General features: G+C 47.5%; 1 protein-coding gene across 2 annotated transcripts in view; it reads right to left on the bottom strand.

Moving 5' to 3' along the window:
• The window catches only part of VPS13D (vacuolar protein sorting 13 homolog D), a 115,973-nt gene that overhangs the window by 5,329 nt on the left and 83,780 nt on the right, over positions 1–26,864 (bottom strand). For both annotated transcript variants that reach the window (XM_063317491.1, XM_063317490.1), the window contains 2 exons: positions 15,717–15,849; positions 15,250–15,445 (listed from right to left, as the gene is read on the bottom strand). In XM_063317491.1, the coding sequence (XP_063173561.1) occupies positions 15,250–15,445; positions 15,717–15,849 (329 nt within the window). The remainder of the gene's footprint in view (positions 1–15,249; positions 15,446–15,716; positions 15,850–26,864) is intronic.

The raw sequence follows: 26,864 nt of genomic DNA, 5'->3' as shown, positions 1-26,864 counted from the left end.
CCCTGGCTCAATGCTGGAATTCTAGAAAATATGACTGGATGGTAAGAATGGCATCACTTCTACGATCAATGATCTTTCTAAGGGTTCTCGCCTGACACATTTGAAGCAAGGAATCTAGACTTATTGAATCCCACAGATTCACTCTTTTATTTTGGTTGTGAGGAGGAAAACAGGTCACACATGGCACGCTTACTATTGTTATCAGAGCTCTAAGTGTGTTTAAAGTGGGCACGATTCTGACTTTTTGGGGTCCAATGAACCCTAAACCTGGATTCACAAGCTATGCCAAATTATCCGTGTCTGGTTAGCCAAGATTACACAAAGGACACTGGATGAAACAGCTTGTCTAGTTTGTCTTTCCGGATTGCACAAGCCATCATGTGATTTGTGTGTTGGGAGAACCAGGCCACTGTAGCGTGTAAACCTTACTGTATGGCTTCACACAACACATGGAACCCTCGGCCAACTGTGGCATGCTAACCAGATCTGATTAAAATAAATAATGGTTTAGTGAGTCATGCTTACACCCAGCCAACAGATATCAGTGGCCTTTTATCACACGCTTTTTCTTTTTTGGGTTCAATGCAGCTCAAAGTTGAAGTCTATGAGGAGTTTTTTTTCACTACCGAGTATGTCTCAAAGAAAAGTCCTTCTGTGCATCGTGCTGATTCCTCATTCCTCCCCAGCATTTACTGAAGAAACCCGTAACAGTTTTGTGGACTTTCCCAAGACTTGGTGTCAAATTTTGCTTGGGGGCTGCCTCGCTTTATTTCTGCTTTTTCTTCTATAGGCACTGAACCAGTTCCTCCCCACTCCTGCCAACTGCCCTGCCTGATCTAGAGAAAGCCAACCCATTCAGCCTGTACGCGAGATTCTGCTCCGGCCTCTGGGCAGCAGCACACAAAACTGATGGGCTGAGGGAGCAAGTTTTCTCCAGATACTAATTTCTAATCATTCGCTTTGAACAGACTTGGAAGTGCTTCAGACCTCACACAGGTACACCAGCTTTCTACCAATGAAGCAGCCCCTTGTTTTGGTTTCGGATGCACCCTATGAGTTTCCTCACTTGCACGTGGGTCCCCTCAACCCCCCTTCTGGCTGCACCAAGGAGAAGGACCTCACCTGGCCGTGTGTGGTGGCATCTACAGGGCTTCAGTGTTCCTCATAGGTTTTGGTCCCCAGCCCCCTTCTTGAAGCAGAGCAAAACCCGAGCAGCCAGCAAGCCAACCCAAGCACGACTGCTGCACCCCACCTGCACCCCCTCCTTTGGGTGGGTAGGGGGCTTTTCATGCCTGGAATAGCCAGAGGCCTCCTGGGAAGGGCCAAGCAGATTCTGCCCCCCAAGCAACCCCTATGACCCCGCATGGCCAAGGAGATCCAGCTCACGAGAGCTCTATAGATAGGTGTGGCTCACCGTTAGGCTGGCAGAAGTGCCCTGAGTGATACTGCTAGTTAATGCCTTCCCCAGACCATGTCCTTGTGGCCATACCTGACAAGGTTGTGACCAACGGGGTCCCGTCCGGTGGAGCTGCGGGTTACCATAAAGATTATCAGCAGTATAACAAGGGAGAGAAGAGAGAGCCAGAAGGAAGGTGGAGGGCTATGGCCTAGACAGGGGTGAAGAAGCATCTTGTGCTTGGCTCCGGGTGTCCGCTGGCACCCGACTCAAATAACGGGGTTAACAGAGTTGGTGGGAAGGAACGTTTTGCTACGCTGTGCAGCTGCTGGGAGCAGGTGGCCTTGAAGGCAGAAGCTTTGACAGCTTCCCCTGAATGCTGAGGGCAAGGAGAGGGAGGGAAGTGGGTTGCCAGGCCAGGGTGCCCACCCCATATTTGCTGAGAGATCAGGAGGACGGACTGCCTGGCTGGGCCATTCCGCTTGCTTTGCTTTGTTCTGTCCTCTGGCTCCTGACAGGCTTGGTGAGCCCCACCCCTCCACAGTTCACCCAGAGTAGCATCCAAGTCTCTCAGCGCGAAGTGTTCACTTCCTTCCAGAAGTGGAAATCACAGTTCAAACCCAAAAGCAAACTACCAGATATATCACAAATCAGGAAGTGAGGGGGGGGGGGGGGCGGGATCCAAGCATGCAAGGGAGAAGAAAAACCTTCACCCAGGGATTAGGCCAACTGGAGAGCAACAGAGACGTCTACTTTCAGGCCACATCAGTTTCAACACATGTGAAACCCTTTTAAAAACACACAAAACCTTCCATTCTTTCTGAATTAAAGCAAACACAGATCACATGCCTACATTTGTATGCATCCTACGCTAAAGTATTACGCGGTACATCTTTTTGGAGCTGAGAATTTTAGCACAACATTCAGACAAAGTCCAAAAAACTGCAACGAAGAACTACACTGTGATCCATTCAGGAACTTGGAGCGATTCATTTGAGCAGAACTACATTCTCGAGGAGCTCCAAGCCAGCTTCCCTAAACGGGCTTTTGTGTGTGAACTGGTACACCTTGCCGGAAAAGGAAAAAAGGACAGGGAACCTGTCCTTTTACCTCCATCTTTGGATACCGGCCATTTTAAGCAGGGTACTTGATCCTGACATTGTTATTCTGCAAGGAAAGTGGTTAATAACCCCCTTCACTATCTTGCAGGGCCTGGTTTGCGGAGCACAGTAGACAAGGCAAGCATGGAATGTGTTACTTTGCTGCTGAGCTTGTGGTGAGAATCCTGTCAGGCTGTCGGAAACGAACCATTTCACAGGCCGCTGTGTTCGGCCATAATATTAGTTTGGTGTGATCTGTGAAACATCCTCATGGAGTCTTTGCCGGATGTCTGCGCTGGAGTCATTTGATGAGTATGGTAACTTAAATAAATAATGGTGGATTTGCCCACAAGGGTAGAAGGAACAGCAGTGTGGAAGGAATTCAAGATAAACCCTAAAAGTAAATGGGGTTGCTGTGCTAATTGCACAAACAGAGATGAAACTGCAACTATCCTATGTTGTATGGATATCTCAGTTTGAAATGGTTTAAATGTTGTTGGCAAGATGCTCCTTCACTTTCCTCAACAGTCCTGGATGCTGTTAACAATTAATTGCAAACCATCAGCTTTCGGCAACTGGGTCTATTTGAGCTGGACAACAAGTAAACATTCCAGAGTTTGTGATTATTGTTGTTGTTGTTGTTGTTAAATTACAGTTTGTTTGGCTGCCTCAAGTTGCATTCTATAATTAAGGGGCCATGGGGCCAAAATTTAAAAAGCTGAAAATGCAGAAAGCTAAATGGATGGTGGCTTGTCTGCATCTGGGTTATATTAAATCCAGCTCACAACAAACATCAATATGTTTGACTGATTCCGATTTAAAAGGCACACACTGGAGAATGCTCAGGGATCTAGAAGGGTCCTGTTAAGTGGGGGAAAAATGAAGAGACAGAGAGCTGGAGGCAGAGAACAGCTGAACAGACCACTGTTCAAGAGGGTGGTGTGTGATGATGCCTTGGCAGCTTTTCCCTAAGAAAAGGAAACAGACCCCGAAAGGCACTTACATCATTTGATTCACTTGCTATTGCAATAACCCACAAAATTCTGGGCCTTTTGGGATTTCAACACACACTCCCTCTTATTGATCAGCACATCCTCGCCAAGTCATTTCACCTTTCCTGGAGGCGTGAGGCAACATCTTCACAGTACTGCTCAAAGTTTCTCAGAAGGTCAGGAGGCATCAAAGCAAGCCTGCTACCAAGCAGGAAGCAGGGAGGCAGGTGTTTTGAGGTTCGTGGCATCGTCTAAAGCTTGCCAAAAGGCAGGAAAGCTCTTCTTTCAACGCTGCAATTCTAACTGCTGAAGCAACATTATGCTGGTTCAGGAACCTGAATATACTTTACCAATACAATGGAGGCGAAGTAGGCCAGCCCGCCTGATGTGCAATTGAGAACCATGAGTAACACAACCAAGTTTCAGTAAGAGATTTCCCACCTTAATATTGACTGCTAAACAGAAATTCTTTGGCAATTACAGTAGTTAACCAAACCAGAACATATCCTTCTTTCAGTTCTTAAATTACACATTGAACCAGTCTTTTTTTTAATCCCAAGAAGCTTGCCTTTCCATCAATATAGCCACTGGGCTTCAGCTTTGACTTAAAACACTCTGGCTGATCAGTTCCTTGATAGCAAATCCCAAAGATCTTTTCTGTTCCAGCTTACTATACTATCAGATCCCATCTCTCCTTTCTTGCAAAATGTTGTTATACTGACATTTCCTACCGCATAAACAGAGGATGTTCTTAGAAATATATTATTTATTGCCACTGGCAGATGAGCAGCTTCACTCTGCTCATGGTTTCTAAAGGCCTCACTTTAGAGATCCAGGACTAGAATTTAGAAGAATATTGTCATCCTGATATCATACGACCACCTCTTGGAGTTAAGTCTGTGGTCTGGTCTAATTTTCTCCAGCTGATTTGTTTATGATACAAATTTGCAGTATGTTTTTTCTTTCCTCTACCTCCCAACTTAAAATTCATCTCTCCATGTTATAAAAATGTTGAGAAAGCATAAACCTTCAGAAATAGCCCATGCATAATATAATATTAATATTATACATGGGCTATTTCTGATGGTTTATGCTTTCTCAACATTTTTATAACATGGAGAGATGAATTTTATGTTTGTGCCTTTTGACTTAATCATTTTTTGTTTAACAGAGAATAGCAAATTAGAAATAACCAAAAATGAAACTCAGGGTCTCAAACACAATATATAGCATTGGACAGGATTACTTGGTCACTGTTTCTGCAGTAGCAAAACAGAGGAAGGTTACGGGTGAAAATAGACAGAGACTGTTGATCACAGCAGGGAGAAAAGGGGGTACTTCTGCCTTGTACTAAGGAAACCAGACTTTCCAGTGAGAGACCTGAGTGCTAACCAGGGAAAATAGCTATTTTGAAAGAATTTTGAGGGGGCTGAAAACAAATGGCTGAACCCCTGCGGGGCGTGTCTAACTGGGTGCAACACAACCTGCACAGCTACATTTTTCATGCAACATCCTCATTTTTTAAAGAAGATTGAACAGCCCACCACATTCACAATTTTCCTAAACAGACTTAGGTTCAGGGTTACAAAGTTATCTGACTTCTCAGCTTCCCTGTCTGAGATGCCAGGATGGAGAGGGCAGATATAGATAGCCCTGGGCTGGATGGCAATGCTGTTTTTGCTTCGGTGCTTAACCTGGACAGATCCAGACCCTGGGTGTATATTAGTGTAACAACAGATGCTGGGGAACAGCTGCAACTTTCCTGGGCACCTTCTCTGCTTGGCAGCTTCCCTCACCAAGTTTTAAAGGGATCAAGCAGAGGGACCAAAACTGCAGAGGAAATGCACTGCCTGGTGTTTACTTGGGCTCTGCCATTTGTAGAACAAAGAATACGCCTTTGTTATCCAGAAAAATCAGATATACATGAGCTTGTACACTCCATGGTCTTTACCAAGCTGTTCTCATGTTGCTTCTCTATACAATTAATTCCCCCAAGTCCTTCCCTCCATCTTCTCTGCAAAGGTAGAGACCTCTGAAAAAAAAACCCCGTTTTTAGTGGCTCTAACAGGACCGATCATGTGGGGCTGCCTTGTTAAGTACCACCGTGGAAAACAATTCACAAGCACACTCTCCTGTGACTCACCGTCCCACAGCACTATTGTACGTGGGCGCAGGGGGAAGAAAGCATCAAGGCCAGAGATTCCTGCTCCCCACTTGGTTACTGAATCAACCCACTTGGGGAGTTTGCACAAAACGTTGAATGATAAACCGCCCAGGCTGGGTGTGCACACGATGCTGAGCCACTCCACAAACATAACCGAGCTCTACAGTCAAGCACATGTGGCCACAAGGACTCTGACTGGTTTAAGTGCAACGACAGAAAGCAAATTGCAGGGATCGAGCCAAGCCATTCCTTAGTCTCGGTTAACATGCCTGCCTGGAGACCTGGCGCGTGCCCACAAGAATCACCCGCTCCCCACACTTTTTGGAATGGGTTATGGCCAAGTGTGGCCCTTTGCCTAAAGAAAGCTGTGCGTCTCCACTTCCAGGAATGTCCCCAATGTGGTGTGTCCCCACAGCATTCGGGAGGTGCTAATGCGGCAACTCCAGCCCTTCCAAAGGCTGCACAAGGGGGCCCAGATGAAGGGAGCGCCAACAGGGCACCCCAATTTCTAGGAGAGGCTGACCAAGCAGCAGCCCAACCCCTGGAGCTCTCCCTGGGAAGGGACAGGGCTGCCTGCAGAAGCTTCTGGGTCCATCCCTTGGAAGGAACTGTTGCCCAGGCTAAGGAGGCGCTAAGTGGGACCGGCGAGTCCGAGGGTCTCTTCCCAGCTGGTGAAAGCAGCTCAACCTGGGACCCTCTAGCCCATGCCCCACTCCCAGGGCGCTCCGAGAAACCGCCAGCCACAGATCAGCCCTGCTCCGCTCAGGAAGGGGCAGGGGAAGGTGCCAGCCATCAATGTTAACCATTGTTCTTCCGAAGCCGGCTTCCCTTTGTGGCTCAGACTCGGAAGTAAAGAAATAATTGCAGGTTTACATTTTTAATCGGGAAGCGGCTGTTCCTCGGCAGGAGCAGGATACATTACATGCCGTGCGAGAGGGTTAACTCGGACAGCCTCGACTCTCTAAACTTTTGCCCTCTGGATCTGTACTCGTTGGCTGCCGTACAAAACCCAAGCAGCATTACACGCCTTAACGATATGGTTCAACTGCCGGTCAAGCCCGGGGCCTGGCTTTGCGCCAGACCGCAATCAATGGGACACAAACCTCCCCTGCCCCCCACCCAGATCATCAGGAAAGTTCAGATCGGCTCTCCTCTTTGTCGGGTTGGCTAAATTTATGTACCAAAACCCCAAAGCCACATTCCTTGGCTTGGGACGCCCACGCAGCCCCTTGGTTTGGTACTGTAAGTGAGATGTGCTTTGGAAGCTGAAGGCTGCGAGGCTCAGGCGCCGATGGCTCAGGACCGAAACGGGAAGAGTTCAGGGGAAGGGCAGAGGGACAGGCCGAGTGGAATCCCACCCCAGCGGGCTCCGGGCTCTGGCACAGGGAGACGTGGCCCTCGGCTGCGAGCAGGACCTGCGGGTCGAGCGCAGGCTGGGGGCTAGAACATGGGTGCTGCGCTCCTGCGAGCAACCGCTGAAAAATGGCCCATGGAGGCACGCCAAGCTTTTCTTGCACGTGTTACCGCGGAGTGGCCAAAGGATTCTGAGGGCGAGCACGGAAGTGTGGCTTCTGCGAATGCCCGGTCAATACATCCCCTTCAGTCAAGGAGCAGACCCTTCGGAAAAGCCTATCAAAGGACGACAGGCCTGGGCACAGTCGATGGGCCTAATTTGGTGCACGAAGCTGTGAGGCTGCAACGACGCCATAACCAAGCGAGGACTTGAAGACAAGGCTTCCTTGCTGGTTAACTAACACAAGGGCTCTTTTTCCAAACATCCAAAAACAGCAAATCTACCTACCAACCCACCCCTCCCTCCCTTCTGGAGAAAGTGCTTTGAACACCAGCCACTACAGTGAGTGGAGAGGCAGCTGCCTTTTTGTCGTCGTTCAGTTTTCAACAATCTGACAGAAACTGGCTGTGTTCTGTAAATCGAACCAAATCAAATCTTTATTACAGTCAGACCAGCATAATGGTAAAAGCGCATTTCGTCTTTTAAAAATTATTATTATAATTTCAAGAAAAAAGGGAAGTAACACTGATACAAATACCCATTTAAAAGTAGCGTACAGAAAATACTATAAGGAAGGAGAGAAAAGAAAACCAATAGAAGCAATAGAATAGTGGTGGATTGCCGACACACTCTGAATAACCAGCAGGTTGGAAACACCATATAGCTAATATATTCAAATATACTATTAACAACCTAAGAGATTCCTCATTCAATCTCTAGAGAAGAGATGTTTTTACTGCAAGTAAAAACACATTTCAGACATTTGCTGTATACAAATGTTGTTTCTGGAAAGGCTAAATATGCATGGATAGTCTTCCCCAATGGGAAAAAATGTTTTTCCTTAGCCAGAGGGGAATTGGGACGAAGGAGGGGAGAACAGAGGCAAAAGGAGGTATATGCAAGGACACACTTCAGAGTCAGTTACTGAACTGTACTTAGATGATCCCCATTTCTGTCTGCTGAAGGAGTCAAGAGTCAACTGGAAAGCGAGCACAGACACCCCCCCAAAAAAAACAGAAAAAAAGAAAAGTCAAAGAGAATTAAGACACAGAACGACACAAGCCCTGGCAACTTCCAAGCATCGCACTCAAAGCCATCCTTACAGCAATTTGTGGGACCAATGCAGCGGAGCCCAAAACTGCGTGTGTGGAGTGGACCGGGGTAAGAGGCCAAGAAAACAGGCTGTTTGAGGTAGAAGATGCCCAGCCAACACACAGCTCTGGGAACCTGCCTGATAAACAGGCTTGCTAAAATATGCCCGACATGCCTGTCCACCTTGCCACCTTTCACACACCCTCACAAGTTGTTATCATCACACCTCCCTCCACGCAACTGAAGCATCATTTCATATGCCCACAATAAGCAAAACGATGGTGGGAAAGAGGGGGCTTTGTGACCGTAGAGGCAGCCCAACCCCACCAAACGTTGTGTTCCCAAGAACGTATCCTGGAAAGCTGGGGATGAAAGGCAGGTTTTGTTACAATGAGGACTGTTTGGCTGAACTCCACTTGAACCCAGAAGCATATCACTTAGAACAGACACTAACAATGATGCAGTGATTACCTGCTTAAGGCAGGAGGGTTCAATGCAAGTTTGCCTCTCGTCAGTCCTCCCCTCCGCCCCACCTGCCACCTTGTCACCCGGCTTTCATCATTCTGCTCCCAACGATCCCCTTCACACACTTCCTCTTCGTCCACAGCAGTGCACAAAACCAAAACAGAATGAAAAATAAACCGGGAATTAGAGAGATCTGTGCGTTACACACCACTGCAAATGCACATTTCCCTTGGGCAGAAGCAAGCTGCTGGGGATGCCCTCTGGACTTTGATTTTTCAGAAGCTACGAGGCATGGCATCTGTGCGTTGTGGCCCATTCAGACAGGCTTGAGGACAAGCAGCAGAATCATGGTTAAATTAGGGACAGAAAGTGTGGGGTGGGTGACATGACAATTAAATGGATACAGAGCGGGCTTGAGAATCATACTCAGAAAATGCTCACTGCTGGCTCTTTATCAGGAGGAGAGAGGGCGATGTTGAAGGACCCAGGGCAGGACTGTTCCTTGTGGCAAGTGAGGATCTTTCAACATTGTTCTTAAGGATCTGGACGAGGAGGTGGAGGGAGGGATTACCAAATTGGCAGATGATCCAAGACCGGGTGGGGTGTGTGGCTGCTCACAAGGCAGTAGGAATGGAAACTTAATTTCCAAAGTGCAGGTAGCAATTGTTCCACTCCATTCTGCATTGATCGGACCCTGCTCTGAGTCCTGGGTGCAGCTGAAAGCAAGGCACTTCAGGAGGGATCTGGAGAACCTGGAATGGGTTCAGAGAAGGGCAACGAAGATGAACGGGGACTGGAAAGTCTGATGAAAAGAGAATGAAGGACCTGGGGAGGTTTAGCTCAAGAAGAAAAGACTCAGGGGGATATGACAGGATGTCACAGACAAGACTCATTCTCTTTCCTTCCAGAGTCCAGGACGTAGGATAATGAATTTAAGTCATAGGAAGTCTTGTTTCAGTGTTAAGAAAGGGTTCCCGAGAACAGTGGGACCAGTGATGTGTTCAAGTGGAATCTCAAGCAGCATCTGCCTGGGAGACTTAATGGGGAATTCTGCATTGAGCAAGTGCTGTAGTGCTTCCAACTCCATGGTGCTGTGTCATGTCCAGTAACACCCGTAACACAAAGACACATGTGGGAATGAGCTGTATTACTAGAAAGGCAGTGTGGTGTTGGCATCTTGTCCAAAACAGGAGCGCCCGTTATACGTTCACTCGTTGACACAGCTTGCCAAGTCACCCTGAGCCACTTGCTTTCGATGAGTCTGCCACACATGACCTTGGGATAAAAAGGAGGCGGGCTGGGGAACCTCGTGCGTTGCCTTGAAGTAAAACAAAGATATGAGCGTATTAACTGTATATGTGTGTCTGTGTATAATTTTCCACTGAAGTGCACTAAATGATAACAGATTACATCGGTGGTGAATTCCGAGAACTGCACTGGCCATGCCTTTGAAGGACCCCAAGTTAGAACATGGCTCTAAATACCCTGATCGACAAGCTTTCATGGTGTTCCTTCACATCTATTCTTCTCGTAGGATGGATTTATCCTCTGCTCTCTTGGGAGCGAAGGGGACACTCTGCATCCAACATCATGAATGGTCCCACAGCTGGCAGGAGCAGCCAAGATTGACTGATACCTGAGAAACCAAACAATTTTAAACTGCCCAGAGTCACTTTGAGTGAGATGGGCAGTGATGAAATTCGAAATATAAATATAAATATATATAAACCTCCCTATAAAACTTGGATCTCTTGGCTTCTCTGGCTACTACCCAGCTTATGACAATCTCCCCCACTATGGGATTACAGAAGGACAGGTGTGTCAACCAGGCCTGTTACACTCTTGTACAGTGACATCAGATCAGACCAGGAGCCAGATTCCACCCTCCCATATCAAGAAACTTCTCTAAAGCCCTTGATTTTTCAACAGGCTTTCCAGAGGCCATATTTGTCAAGCTGACTTCAACTGCTTGAAGGAGCAACCCGCTGTCACCGCAAGGGTCCACAACAGTGACCTGCTGTTACCGCATTTTGAGTAATGTCACAGCCATCAGTCTGGGAACTGAAAAAGGCAGCCTGGGAGCTGCCCAAAGTCTCTCTGCTGGTGTGAAACTAGCCCGGCGTGCCTTGTGATAAATGGTTTGCTTTTCTGGACAAACACTGTTTGGTACAGAAAGTCGGTCTGCTCTCTGTCTTCTTTCAAGATCTCAGAGGGGCTGGGTAAAAAATAGAGAGATGGGGAAATTGGCTGTAATTACCTCCCAACAAATTTATTTCCCAGGCACGTCTTTTTTTCCCCTTTTTTTATTAATGAGTAATTGTTCAAGATATAATTAAGACACAACGGCTTGACGGAGACACACATATGACCCCAACCTAAAGAGGGGTTCCCAGGCACAATGTCTACACACGGGCTTGATGAGGACAAACTTGCAACCCCAACCTAAAGAGGATGCCAGAGCAGCTAGCTTTGTTGTAATCCAGGCCATGACTGTCGCAGCGCAATCTTGGCATGGGGGAAGGGGCCGCTTTGCAAAGACCTCCTGACTCCCAGCTGAACTCCGCTGGAGGGGATGACCAGCTTGAAGAGGGAGGCGGCTCTTCTGTCTGCTCTTGTCACCCACGGATTATGCCGATGGCAGGGTGAGCTGAAAGAAGAAGCACTTCCCTTAGCAATGCGTCTAAGTCTGCAGTTCATGGCTGGAAAATGGGGAGGTAGCTTTTACCTGGGACAAAATCATGGGGGAACACAGAGCCACCAAGTTAGAGGCAGCCCCCCGAGCCCAGCCCCTGCTCAACACAGGCATCCCAGCTCAATCCTCCTCCAGAGGTGTCTGCTGAGCCTCTGCCTGAGCACATCCAGTGAAGGGAAGTTCATCACCTCCCATTCTTGAACTGCTCTTCCTGCTGTCAGGAAGTTCTTCCTAACTTCATCTGTCTTCCTGCAAGTGGAACCCATTATTCCACGTCCTCTGCTCTCGGATGATGAAGAGATCACGATCTTGGTGAGGCCACCAATGGCCACTAGATGTGGCAGCTGTAAGGCCACTTGGAGGAGCAGAGATCGCAAGACCTTCGCTCGCTTGGGAAAAACAGTGGCAAATAACTTCGGCTTAGTGCAGGCACTCTTTTGAGGACGTGGGTCAAGCCAAGGTTTTTTCACTTCTCTGCCTTGAAGATGCCAAGTGCTGCAATGAGAAAGGTGCCTTGAGATCCCCACCTGCTCTGCAGATGGTGGAAAGAGAAATGAATACTGTAGTGGCTTTTTTCAAAAATCTGGAAGAAATGGGGAAAGCGTTGCTGGATGACTTGGCTTAGACATCCCAACCTCCCTCCCTGTCTTCATGTCAACAAAGAGGGCAGGGTGAATGGGCTTCAGTAAGTTCAGAGCAAGCCGTCTTCTTTCCACTGAAAAAAAGAGATTCTCACAGAACAAATGGTTCAGCGACACAGCACTTATCAGTGCTGGGGTGGCTACTCTACTCAAAAACATTGCCCCAAATGGGGAAAATTGCTCTAAATCTCTGCCAAATTCAAAGCAACAGCTGCCCTGACCCCCAACGTTCTGAAATAATTCAGCCATTTGTCTGTTGGGCACCGAGGACACCGCTCCAAGTTGTGGTCGTGGTCCAGGATGCCCAAAAGCTGCCAATGCTTTGTGGGCCTTTTGATAGCTTATTCCACTGCAATGGGACCTGTGCCATCAGAAATGTTGGCAAGAATTCAACACTTCTCTCCTATTTAAGAGGAAAGGCACTGGCCTTATTTGTAGGATGGGGTTCCTCATACCTACCAGCCAGATTTGGGCCACTGTGATCAAATATGAAATGAGGCAAGTTAATATGAGGTACTCTATCTAATCTAAGGATAAGGTTCCATCCCCACCAATCAAAAAGGTTTCAGGGACTGCATAGGAAAAAAATGGCTTAATGCCATGATTTTCCCACTTTCTCTTGCTCAAGATCTCCATCTAATTAGGTCCTCTGAAAACCACGTGAGTGCCAATAAGGCCAGGGGAAATCTCTGTGCATCCAGGAGACTAAGCAGAAATGAGTCATGCCTCCTCATAACTATTCAAAGGGAAGGGAGGGGAAGAGAGAGAAAAAGAAAGTTTTTTTTCGTTCTTTTCAAGAGCCTTACATAAGTGACACGAGAATGAGAAATGGATTATTCCGGGCTCTGGAGTGCAAGGGAGTATTCAGAGTTCAGCCAACACAAGGAAAAGACATTTGCAGTACTTTTTTTTTTTTTTTTTGCTTTTGGCTTGCATTTGGAATGGGGGGGGGGAGAGGGAACGGCTGAAGCTTCAGAAAACAGGGAAAACTCAGGGCTTCTTTAGGCTGCTGGGCATGTTTGGAAAATGTTGTTGGTGCACTCACAAAAGTGGCACAGCCAGTCACACAGTATCTATTTCTCAGAAGGCACAATAGTGAAGTTCCTCCCAACATACTGGAATCCCTAAGCAATACAGCAGGGTTTCTCAACCTTGGCAGCTTGAAGATGGGTGGACTTCAACTCCCAGAATTCCCCAGCCAGCCATGCTACAGAGATACACCTCCTCTCTAGATGTCCTATCTTGTAAGTCAAGGCCCATACCTGATGCCGAAGCCTTGAGGCAGCTCTGAGATTTGCAGTGCACATGGAGAACCCCAATCCGGCATTTGGGAACTTGGGGAAAGCTGTCCCGAGCAGGCTGCCAGAGAGAGGGGTTCTGTGAAAAGGGAACTCTCACACAATCATAGGAGAGGTTTTTTTTTTGAGATTTAGATATATAAACCACCTGTGCTGAGAACCACAGATTAAAACCGAGTATCAGTATTAAACACCTTTGCACATTGCCTCCTCAAACAAAAGACCACCCACACAATGTTTCAATAATCTGAGGTAGCCGGAGCTGTTTTAGTTCTTGGCGTTTTTACACAACCAGATGTGGAGCACCAACAATGCAACTTCAGCAAAAAGAGAGAAAGAAGTATTTAGAATGACACATTATTAGCTCAGTTCCAAATCATCCATACCAGAAAGGGGAACCAATGCAACACAGGCCCTTCTTCCTTGTCATTTTCAGACTTCAGAATTTAACCAGAACCATTTCACCCAACATGCAAAGGCCTGAGAGTTTTTTGGGGGAGGGATCTGTGTGATGTCTGTCCTTCCCCTCCCCACCTAGTCTCTGTAGAAGCTGAATTTGGGCAGGGCCAAGCCGAATTGTGGGGGGGACCCCACCCAGCTAAACTGCCGGTCACCATCAAGTATCAGGAGGACACTTTGGCCCCAAGATTAAAGCAGAACAAACCACATTGCCTGCATTCACACAACATTTCAACATAAACCAAAGTCTACAAAGAATGAACTTGCACAAGATGCCAAGCCAAACCCCTCACAAGCTGAGAAAGTTGTGCAAATGCTGCTTCTCAGCAGGTAGAGAGAGGAAGGGACTTCCATTCCCAGGGGGGTGCCCTCTTTATTTCCCACGTTGGTGCCTTCAGACATATTAAACCAGGAGTTTTTAAAAGCCCCAAATACATTCACATGTAGTACTAAGCTATAATGGGTCGTGCTAAGTTAAAAAGAAACATCACAGCAGGGTTTAGCATGGGGTGCAGAGATAAGGGACACACAGAGTAATGTCTGAGAAACCAACTGCTGTTCCAGATCCCCTGGCGACTGCAGGACTCTTTCTCTTTCTTTTAAAGGTGAGAAATCCTCAGAAAAGGCACCTGTAGGAAAAAGCTGTGTCCTTTTCCAGGGAGCCTGTTCTGAAAGGCCAAATTGGGGAGGGGGGGGGGCAAGAGCCGCTTCCTAGAGATCTCTTCTGCTTTTGAAGGCCCAATGCATTTCTAAAGTTTCTTCTGGCCTTCCCTTCTGGAATCCACCCCCAAGCCAGGAATGGTTCACAAAATGGAAGGAGTGGTGGTAGAAGAAAGGAAAAGAGAGAGATGAGCCACAAAAATCACTCCAGCCTTGATTTGCCAAACAACAAAGCCGATGGAGGTTGGTTTTTCTTGCTCTTTTATGGTCTTAGTGTTGAGGCTTTGAGCTGCCCTGAGATATGCCACAAAATATGGGTGGCCACAGAAGTCTCACGGACAAACAAACTCCTACCTAAACCAGGCCCACGAGGTAAACAGGAGTTTCGAGGATGGCAAATAAAATGCCTTCGTAAGTGGAAGGAATTCTGAATGGATCAAAGGGGGCCATGGAGGGTGAATGTGTCCAGCAATCCTGTGCTGCAGGTAGGAGGAACCTCTCTCCCTGGCTCCAACAGAGAAATGGGTAAATGCTTACCCATAAGGGGATTTCCCTGCCAACTTCCCTTTCAACAACACTTTTCCTTCTAAGTGTCCTCCAGAACCAAAGCCAAGATTCTAGCCGGGATCTTACTGCTGCTGACCAACATTTGGAGAAAGGGTAATCAAAGATACATAAACGCCGTTTTTAAAATGCTTTGGATCATCAGCCCAGGGTGACCCTCTGTATGACAACACCACACAAAAGATGGAAACCCACCCAACCCATTTTGCTAACCTGGGGCCAGTCAGCGTGGCTGTCTCTCGCACAGCTTGGGCTGTTTCCGAGGCAAAATCCAGGGCGCCGGCCACCGGCTTTGTTAAAGTCCCCACCAGTCCTTTTCCAAGACCTGATATGAAGCCGCTAACTCCACCTTCGGTTTTCACACCTTCTACCGTAGACGTTATTACACTTGTTAATCCACCAATAATACCTGTTGGAAAAGATGCAAGTACTTAGGGCTAGAACAAGTTCTAAGATTTCATGGCAAAATAATTGTGTGAATGCCTTGCAAAGTGTCTCACGGTTGAACAAAAGGCTGCAAAACTGTTGGGTGACTGGAGAGGACTGACTTTACTTTCTTAAAATGTACCTTGAACAGCTTGTTAAATGAGCACTAGGGTCAACCTAAAAGCTTTGCTGTTCTAGGGACTTTCCCTGGAGGAAAAGCCATTGCATACTGAGCCTTGATAATCATGGATTACCATGAGCCAGGCCTTGGATGCCAGCCACAAGATGTTCACCGCTGGTTGCCGCGTGGTATCGGATGTACTCCCGTTCCGTCTGATGCCGGTTGTCCATTGTCTTTCCCAGACCGTCTGACAGAGTTCCAGTAAACTGCCAGTAAGATAAGAAAGGACGCATATTAATTGTCCACAGCATTAACAACATATCTATATATAATTATATCCTAAGTATTGTGTCTTTTGTTACAGTGTTAATTTGCTTCGAGAACAAAAAGGGAAAGGCATGTGAGCCATTGGGCTGTGACATCTGTCATGCACTGTGGGTTTTTTAAAAGATATTTTCCTGGAAAAAATGGGAGGGTGAGATTTTTCAGAATTCAGGTGAGAATTTATGGACTACTTTTCTCCCAAGAAAAAGCGATGTGCCCACCCTTTGCTATTAATCATGGACTTTGCACATCTGGAGGTTGAGGTGACTGAAAGCATTCTGGGCCCTGGGGGCAAAGACTGACTGTGCTTCCCAGGGAAAGCAGCCATCTGTGTGCCTGATATAAAAGAGCAATCCTGTTCTGGGAAGAATTCTAGCAAGTTGCATTTCATTTGACAATCTCTCCCCCATTTTGTTTCACTTTTCCAGCACATTTTGCTAACTGAATTTGGGGTAGCCTATTTCTCATGTGGTCAACTGGTCTTTCTCAAAAGTCAAGTAAGAGATCAAGGAAGAGTCAAGTAAGAGATTGTTTAGTGATGGTTCAGACTTACAACAGCGTTGGAAAAAAGACTTACGACCAGTTCTCAAGCTTACGACCACTGCAGCATTCCCACAGTCACATGATCACAATTTGGGCACTTGGCAACCGGTTTGCATTTATGACTGTCGCAGCATCCTGCGGCCATGTGATTGCCATTTTCGACCTTCCTGGCCGACTTCTGGCAAGCAGAATCAATTGGAACTGTGTGATTCGCTTAACAACCGCCATAAAAAGGTCGTAAAATCAGGTCAGATTCGCTTAATGACCGCTTCACTTAGCAACCTAAATTCTGGTCCCAATTGTGGTTGTTAAGTAAGTCACAGTGATCAGTGTCATACTGTGGGCTGAGATCCCTCTGAAACTCAATTGATTCAAAGTTGCCCCTGCCACTTTTCCTTTCTTTGCACCAAGGGCGTAGCTGCCCACAGCTGCACCATGCTATCATCAAAAAAGCCCTGTGACGTCTTCAGAATTTGCTCAGTGCTCAATGTGGGGGGAGAGGCAGCCAGATTGTAGAATTCTTTCTCTGGAGAAAGCTAGGCAACACATTGCGAAAACTTCTTTAAAAATCCACTAGTAATTAGTTCGAACTGGACCTTGTTTGCCCAGCTTTTACGTGAAAATTGTGTAACCGTGCTCTACGTTTCATTGCATGTGGCTGATCTACACAGTTTGTCTACACATCTGTGCATACTGATAGGTACAGATAACGGTCTCTGACAGCTGCAACATGGCGTCCACCACACCAAGGAAAGAAGCCGACAATAATTAAAAAAAAAAGAAGCTTAGAAACATTTCAGTTTCTAAAATCTCCTGAGATTTCCATGTTCTTGCATGAGATTGAACAAGATCTTTGCTATCTTTCAGGAGTGGGAGGGCACTCCAAAATGTTGCTAATACCTGACAGATAAGATAGTACTATCAGTTTCCCCCTCCGCCCAGATTAACTTTTCTCTACTGACCTGTGATTTTCCATGCCCATTCAATTCCCAAGAGGTTGTTTTTAAACTTCTTTTTAAAAGGCTGTCTTAGAATCCCTCCCCACTTCCTGAAATTCTGTAAAGGTTAAGAGCATGCAGGAGGCTCCCTTCATGGCTCCGGATGTTTGCTGGTGCAGCTCTTCAGGAGCAGTGAGGGTCTTTCTTTTATAACCCCTTGGGGCTTCCTCCAGTGGAATATAACCTTCTAAATAAACTGCCCACCCACTCCAGGAGCAATTTTTCAAACAGACCTGGGGGTCTTTCTGCTTCCTAGACTTAATTAGTGAGGGAAGGCCCCAGAGCTCAGTTTGAAACCTAGGTAAAGACATGGACCGGCTGCCAGCTAAAGGGAAGGATTGCTGACTGGTCCTCCTTTGTGGGAGCATCAGAACTGGCGCATTGCTTGTTGCAGAAGGCACACTGCCATGGCTAAAGCAAGAGGCATGAGGTGGGAGAGGGTGATTAGCTTTGGACAAAAGGTTAGGAAATGCAGCCTTAACAATCCAAGCAATCCAAGGCCCAGCAACGCCCATCCATTTTGTCCAACGTTTGAAGGCCCACAAGCCTCAGGGCAGAAGAGAACTCCTTCAAAGACATTCAGCCAGTCCTGTGTCTTGGATGTCCTCAGGTCTTCTTTTTGATTTCTGAAGGGTCACAAGGCCAGGTTAATGTTTAAGTGCATTTCTCTGCACTACTTTTGAAGTTGAAAGCTGCCAGAGCAACAGGCTTCCTTTTGACAAACTTTGTAAACACATTATAAAAATTTATATCCTGCCTTACAGTTCCTCAGAAATGTTCAAGGAGACCTCCAACAGATGACCTCCTCAAAGAAAATAGACATTAAGATCAATGAGTACACATCAACAATAAAGAAGCAATCGTTCTGGGGGAGTGGGAAATCCAAGGTCTGTCGTACTGGGACTGTTTTATTATGCCCACCTGAAGTGGCACAGAATAGCAAGGAAGCTTTCCAGTTCTCCAGCACTGGGTGGGCTGGAGAGAGAGACGAAGAGACAGACAGAGAGAGAAGAAACATGTTTGACACGCTCCCATTGATTCCTCAAAGCTTTAAGATGGAGCATGGGAAAAAGTGTTCAGAGTCAGAGGAGGCTTTGCATGATTCAGTTTGGCCCTATTTCTGCAGGACAGAAGGACAAAACAGGCCCGTTCCCTGATTCTGAAGATATAAAATTCAATCCCCAACCAAGATTCCTCTCCAGCCTTGTGCATGAAGTATGTTCCTTCGGGGTAGAGAACAGCTGTTAAGAAAACAGTGCTGGTGATTGATTTTAGATGGTATACAAGGTGGTAAGGTCAACAGAAGCTGAATGAGCTAGTAGTTTCCAAGGTGACAAAGAACGTATTATCAAAATCCAACCAAGTTAAATATTAAAAGGTGGAGGCATGAAAAAAATACTAGCCTGGAGCTTAGCAGGAGAAGCAGCCCTAAGGTGAGAGCAGTAATATTAGGGTGCCACCAAAAAATGGCCCACCCTGTTTTTTTTAAAGCTATGATACCACCTTTCACATATGTTTCAGGTGGCAGTGCCACTCTGGCTTGTGACCATCTAGAGGCTGACTGAAAGGTGCGCTTGGCCTGGGGGTGGGAATGAAGCTAATGCTCGGAACTGCAGCACACAGAGGTTGAGCTTAAACAGAACGGCCAGGCATTCAGGAGATCTTAAATTCATACATTTTGGAGTGCCAAATTTCCACCATTACTTTACTGTATTTCTTTACTGTATCTACTGAGTTTTTTTATAACTGAAAAGTTGGACTTCAGATAAATGTTCCCAGTAAGATTTTTCTTGCTACAAAACTATGGCACTTTATTAAAGAGAGAGAGAGAGAGAAAGAGAACCATCTTGTGCCATTACATGCAGAACGTCCTCCGGTATACACACCCATCGATGCCCACACACACATATGCTCAACTTCAGGATTATTTACAGGATACCTAAATATCTTACCCAAATTCTCGCTTTGCACAAAGACATGATTTGCCTAACAATGACTAAATGAATAAAAGACAATTGGCTGGATACCACTTATTGCAATAAACCAGAAATCGTAGTTTGCAAATGAGATGAACACTCAGCCCCATCTGCCCACACAGCCACAGAGATGTCAGTAACAAGCTTTTTGGATCGGTGCTAGAAAGGGGATAAAGCCCATGTCGTGCCAAATCCATGCTCAATCCGAGAGGGTAGCGTGGGATCGCCTCGGACTAACCCATCTTCCTGTTAAGCAGAAGAGCCCACGGCCAGCAGCTGCAGCCCACAGGAAATCCGCCTGCGCCCAGGCCGGCCACAGCCCTCTCCTGCCTGATGGCCCAGAGGGGCCCTTCTGTGGCTCCCGTCTCCCAGTCGGCTGGTCCTCCTAATGCCTTCTGACAGTGCTTCTGGGGTCTGCGCAGACTCCCAATCGGGCAGAGGATCTGGGAAGGGTGGGGGGCAGCTCTCCCCCCTCTCCAGACGCCTGATGGGAGGGGAGCTGCCCCCAAGGAGCTCTGGTGAAGCCACCCAGCAGGTGCCTGTGGGCAGCAGTTTTGTGTTACAGGCCTGAATGCGAGATCCCGGCAGGAGCCGCCGGCTGTTTTCCCTGTGCACGGAAGGCAGTCAAAAGTCCACCGAATGAACTTGAAGTGACCCCAGCTGGAGAGTTGCTGGCGGGTTCACGGAGAGGGCAAGTTACACTTTATTCAGTAACTACTCCCCTTTAAGAGATAACTTTTGAGGGTAAAGGGAAGCTGGGAGGGTGGGGTGCTCCCAAGCATCCCCAAAGGGTTTGGAGCAGGCTGCAAGAGAGACCTCTCCGACAGACTGCAACGGCCCCAGCCATTCTAAGTGGCAGGTCTGCGCCTTTGCTACCAGCCGGTCCCACCGGTGCGCCCCATCGCTGCTGGAAAGGGAAAGGCTGCTCGCATCTTGTTAAAGCCAACCGTGAAACAACCTGTGCGCTCCCCTTGGGAAGAGACCCCGTCCCCTGGTTAGGCGCACAGGGGACGGGGTCATGGACAAGGGCGTCCCAAGCAGAGCGTTCAAAGGAAATGCCGTGGCACGGGCTGGGACCTGCACGACAGGGTTGGCGAGAATGTGGTCAAGGGTCTTCTAGCTCATTTGAGCGTCTTCAGATCCCCAGGCCCTGATGAAATGCAGCCTAGAGTTCTGACGGAACTGATGGAAGAGCTGTTGGGGTGTTGGTGGATGATCTCCAAGAAGCCCCAAAGAGGCAGGGAGGTGCCAAAGGACTGGAGGAGAGGAAATGTGGTCCTGTCTTCAAGAAAGGCAGAAGAAGGACTCTGATAATCATCAACCAGCAAGCCTAACTTCAAAACCTGAACCCGTTAGAGCAGATAATAAAGCAGGGCATTTGTAAGCCCCTTGAAGACGACGCTGTGTTTGCTAAGAGTGAGCATGGCTTTGTCAAAATGGGCCATGTGAAACAGGTTTTGTGTCCTTCTTTGACAGGGTACCTCCTTTAGTGGAGAAGGCGAATGTGATGAATATCATCTATCCTGATTTCGGCAAAGCTTGGAAAAGGCTGCACGTGACATTCTCCTGGACAAGCTATTAAGGGGTGGCTTGGATGACGCTACAGGAGGGTGGGTCCACAAGAGTTGGCTAACTGCCCTCAAGAGTATCAGCACAAATGCTCTACAATTAGCCACAGAAAAGCATAAACAGAGAAGTCCTCCAATAGTGCCTTGGGGACAGGATTATTCACCTTTTTTTTTTTATTAATGACCAAGATAACTGGATAGATGGGCCCCTTATCAGATTTGTGGTGATGCAAACTAGGATGTCTGGCCAACCCTCAAGAAGGCAAAATTGCAGTGTAACTGTAATCTGGACAGGCTGGAAGACTAGGCGGAGATAACAAGATGCCCTCCAACTGGTAGAAACGCAAGGTGTTGCCTTTAGGGAGGAAAAATGTAGGAACGCGCACAAGATGGGGGATTCAGGGCCTGGAAGCACCAGGTTGGTGAAGGACTTGGCTGAGGTCATTGGCAGCAACCTGGACACAAGCCAGGAGTGTAACGCAGCAGCTAAAAGGGCTAATGCAGTTCTGGCTGCATTAGAAGAAGCATCATATTACAGACCCGTGAGGTCCATACTCCCCTCTACTCTGCACAGGTGAGATCACACCTGGCGCTTGGGGTATGGCATTTCCAGAAGGGTCCTGCCAGGTTAAAAAACGATACAGGGACTTGAGGACATGTCCTCAGAGGTCAGGCTGAAGGAACTTGGGATGTTCAAGCTGGAGAACAGAAGAGACATGATTTCAGGGCTCAGGTACCCAAAAGAGGGCCTTAAGGAGGATGGTCAGGAACTAATTTCCTGTGCCACAGGGCAGAAATAACAGGTCTAAGTTGCCACTGCACAGATTTTGTTGAAATGTAAGGAAAAACTTCCTAATGATAAAATTGATACAACCGTGGGTTCTCAATTTAAAAAAGAAGTTGGACAGCCACCGCTCAGAGATTAATTGATTTTCTTGCGCACTGCAGAAGAATAATTCAGTTCCACAACTCCAGGATGATATGGTTCAAAACTGGCTGAATTTACTGCTGGACAGAATGGGGCATTTTTCCTTCCTTCTATACTACTATTGCTTGGATATGATTAGAGAGAGATTTGTTATTGGGGTGAAACCATAAAGAAACACGAGGGGCTCTTCTTCAGAACCACCTGTGTTTCCCCCTAAACCTAAGCTGCCCTGAATCACCAAGCTCAACACTGTTTTTTCCTCATCCCAGAATACAGGATCATGGAATAATGGCCTTAAATTACAGAAAGGCAGATTCAGGTCAGCAACAGAACCACTGATCTAGGGCAAAGGTCCAAAAACAGCGACCTTTGTTGAGTATAAGACCCCCTCCCCCAGTATTCCTTTTGCAACTGCAGAGGGGGCAAGGCCACAATTTCAGACGTGGGAGGTTTTTAAGGGGCCAGATTGTGCTACCTACTTCAACCTTCAATGCATCCCTTTGGAGCTGGTCTCGCCTGCTTTTGAGAGGTGGCCCCTAAATGGGGCTGCCCTCCAGCTGACCCAGGTTGCATCTCCTGTCCTAGGGCATGACAGGGTGCAGAGCTGGAAAAAGCAGCTTTTCCTGGGATCCTTGCATGGAGCAGGGGCTGCGCTGGAGAGCTTCTGTGACCAAGTCCTCTGCACCTAGAAGCCAATAGACACGTGATCTGCACGTGGCCAGAACTTAGGTTTTTGTAAGTTTTCAAGAGGAAAAGGGTGGGAGAGCCAAGAACAGCATCCACCTCCTTGAGTAAGTCACCTCGTCCCCTAGGATCGCCATCCTCAGCACTTAAGAGTCAGGTGACCCACTAGAAACCTGGCGAAATTTTAACTTTAACGGCCTGGGCTGCCAGCAGCCACTTCCAATCTAACTGCTGCCTTGTGGATTATCCCTTGCTCTGCATCTGCTCTGCACACACCATGCTGGAGAGTTTGCTTTGGGGGAGGGGGAGGAGGCACTGCCAAAGGCTTGCCACTTCACTTCTGAATGCTTATTTGTTAGAAGGGACAGAACATCCAGGGCAAACTGTTCCCCTCGCCAGGGTCCAAAGTCAGCATTCATGAAGATTTGCGTTGGGGAGGGTGCAGGGGAAGCAAATACAGGGGCAGCTCTTCCCCAGCACCCAGAGGGTTAGGCAACACGCCCTCCGGCACAGCTTGGGGCTCATGGAAAATTAACTTTGGAAAGAAGGCTGCGTGTGGTTGGAAGCCGAACAACACCTCCTGCCAGCCCCAAGGAGAAAAGCCCCCTTGTGTGGCTGAACTCACTCAAGGGGGCAAAACGAAGGGAAGAACTGAAAGCAAGTGGCACCACTAAAAGGAATGCAGGGTTATTTCATCCCTTCTCTCTCTCTCAAAGTTCCCATGCCAGACTCCCTCAATATGGCATCCTCTGGGACATACTGCAACTTCCCAAATTCCCAGTGGGGAGGAGGGGTCAACTCAAAATCCCCTAATTAACACCTTTTCCAACTAAGACATTTTATTAAAAGGCAGAAACTTTAATAAAATTTCATTTAAAAAAAAGTGTTAGCTGGAAAAGGTGCTGCCAGACTTCTGACCTTTTGCCACCATCGACTGGCGGGGCTCTCCAACGTCTAACTCTTTGTTGGTGCTACTAAAGTGGATAGCTATATTGGGGGGGGGGGCTGGATGATCTCTGAGACCTCTTCCAGTTCTATGTTCCTATTATTACTAGTGAATTTAATTATTTCTCTCCTTTCCTCCAAACAGATCGAGACAGTATACAGCACCTGCTTTTCATATTGGCTGAGTGGCCAAATCAGTTTACCTACAGACTTGCATCATCATTATTATAGACTTATATCTCACTTTTATTTATACAACTCAAAGCAGCCTACATAATCCTTTTGCCTGTTTTCCAACAACCTTGTGAAGTGGGTTGGGCTGAGAGAGAGTCGCCCAGCTGGCTTTTCTGCCTCCGGAAGGACTAGGACAGGTGGGCTCCGAGTTTCTAGCTCGGCCCCCTCACGGCCGAAATTGCAGCCTGGGACCTTGGTCACCCCAGGGCAGGGCTTCACATTCTAACCACTTTGCATGCAAGATCTGGACCCAGTCAGTCAGAATCCATCAAAACCTCCCAGAGCTCTCAAAACAGATCTGATTGCACAATATCCGGCTTCTGAAATTCTGCAAAATTCAGGTTTTTTCTTGTGTGGCTATTTCTGTCCAATTTTAATTGTTTCAAGCCTATTGTCTCGCTTAACCTTTCCACACTTCAGATGCAAACGTTTTCTTCCCAGTTTGTCTTTATGTTGCTCTTACCTCCCTTCCAGTTGAATGGAGGGGCTGATGCGGGGGTGGGCACAGAGCCACAGCTGCAGCTGGCTCAGCAGAAATCAAAACTCCCTACGACAACATTAAATTTTTAACATGAAAGCCACACTCGGGATATTTAGTTGTCTCTTCTGCTTGTATTTGCAAGTTCCAAAATCTTTCGCACCCTCCTTTCTATTGCAGCAAGTGAACTTTGATTTACCTCTTCCCTCATTCAGGTTCCTGAGAGGTTATACTGCCAGACTGACACTGTATTTGTTCCTTTATGCTCCGGAACAACTCGCTGAATTGCAACACTGCAATTAAGATATCGTAAGGGCAACTGCTGAGCGCTGCCATCCTGGATGCCCAGAAGGGATTGGCATAACTGGGAGCTTATATAGGCAAAAAAAGATTCCTTGCAGCTTAGAAAGAGTGTCCCTCAAAGATACTTGTCACAGAAGGGCCAAGAGGAAATGCCCACGAACCCCTCTGTTTCACGAGGTTGCCGATTTGCTTCCGAGTACAATTCAAGGTGCTATAAAGCCCCGCTTGGCATGGGGCTTGGTACTTGAGTGACCGCCCATCTCCCACGATATCTGCCTGGCCGATTTGATCCTGCAGGGTTGGTGCACTCCAGGTTCCTTCAATTAAACTAGGCCATCTATCAGGAACCCAGCAGCCCGCCTCGGTTCCCCCCGAGATCCAGATGGCCCCCCCCATGTTGTTTAGAAAAGCCGTGAAGACCCACTTCTTCATTTAGGCCTTTGCCGAGGGAGGGTGGGGAAAATAGGAGGCAGGAACATTAGGTATGATTGTCTCCTTGAGTGCCTCCTAAAAAAGGCAGGATAAAAATCTATTAAAAATAGTAATAATAATAATGCTTGCCATATTTTACTTATTTTTAACATTTTATTGGTCTTATTGTAATTTCTGTGTTTGATTGTTGTGAACCACCCAGAGCTGTTGAGAGTCAGGCAGCATACAAATTTAACTTACTATGTTGATCGCACAGTCGGCCAGATGTTTAGACTGGATTTGGCCTTTTGTCCCCCTATCAAGTCTGGGACAGGCAGATGTTGTTTAACAATATTCAAGGTATCGTCGCAGGATGTGAGCTGTTCCAAGTAAAGCTGCCATTTGCAATTGACTGGTGGTGATTCTGTCAATGCCAACGGTGTTCCAGGGGTGCTCCAGATGTTTTGGAATCGCACCCAAGGCGCCTATTACCACCTTTGCTTTCTTTGGCCACAGTTGTCCTACTTCTCTTTGTGATTTTCTCCAGTTCTTTCGCTTCTCTTCTGCTGTCTCCAGGATCAGTAACGGCCACCATCCAGACTTGTTTGTCTTTCTTATCAACAGTTGTTAAGTCTGGGGTGTGGTGTGGCAGAGGCTTGTCTGTTTGAATTCTAAAACCCCAGAGCACTTTAGCTTCTTCATTTGCTATTGCTTTGTGCTGTTGTTGTTGTTGGCTTCCCAGGCAAACCGATTTTCTCCACAAGACGGGCTTTCAGGCCACAAGAGGAGGTCGTCCTGGGACTAGCCGCTGGACTCCTGTAAGGGGGGGTGGGGAATAAGCAAGCCATGGAAGCTTCTTCCCTGCTTTCCTGTGACGTCCAAGCTTGTCCCAAGCCAGGAGCTGAACTCCTGGATCGCCCAACAGGCTAAAGCATCGGCTTGCCCCAAAGGCCCTGCCATTCTTCCCTAAGCCAGGGAGCAAAGCTCTCCACCAAGCAGATCGTACAGGCTTGGTGCCAGGACTGTTAACCAGTGTTTTGCCATCAGAACCCTGACAAACTCTTAAAAACAATAAATAAAAATGCTGCATGGGTGAAGCAGATCTTTAACATTGGAAAGCAGGTCCGTGCATGAGCACATGCAGATGCTGATGTCAAGAATTCAAACAGGCTGTTCTTTCTTTTTTCCTGGAAGCCAGGAGCCTCCAGGGCAGATGGGATGGAAACTCCCTCCCATGTCTATATTTAGGATCAAAGCCCTTTCCCAGCACACCCGCAGCCAGTCTCCGAGGGATCAAACTGCCGCGAACTTTCTTGATCTGGGGTTTCTGTGCCAACTTCAATACAACGCTCCCTGCCTTTGAAAGAAGCCATTCCCCCACAACACGCTTCCAAGGTACATGGAAAAACCATTATGAGGATAATTGACCGAAAATCTATACAATGGCAAAACCAGACGCAGCCCATAAATAAGGATTTTCACAGGCATTATTTAAAAAGGGGTTATTAAAGTTCAGCCTTCCGACTCCAAAGGCCCACATAATTTAAGAACCAGGTAACTGAAGGGGGCTGTATTTCCCTTGACATCTAGCCTTCGCTGCCTGACTGCCAGCCCCCCAGCAAGAAAGTCTGGCTTTCTGCATCAGGTGGAAGGATCTGAACAAGAGCAGGTGCGGTAATTAATCATCCTCTCCCTGCTGACAGCATCCATGGAGACGTGCTGGCCATGGTCAACTGGCCAGGCTGGGCTTCCTCGCGGAGGAAGAGCACGGCTCCAGTCCCACCCCTCCACCACAGCAGCTTTGGGCAACCCAAACCTGCCTCGCGAGGGCAGGCAGGAACAAACCAACCCAAAACATCCCTGTGGATTCCGAACTGACTTCACTCTTC

Source organism: Candoia aspera, chromosome 18 (assembly GCF_035149785.1).
Source record: "Candoia aspera isolate rCanAsp1 chromosome 18, rCanAsp1.hap2, whole genome shotgun sequence".
Taxonomy (NCBI): Eukaryota; Metazoa; Chordata; class Lepidosauria; order Squamata; family Boidae; genus Candoia; species Candoia aspera.
The sequence above is the reverse complement of the archived record's forward strand: the minus strand, read 5'-3'. Positions and strand labels throughout refer to the sequence as shown.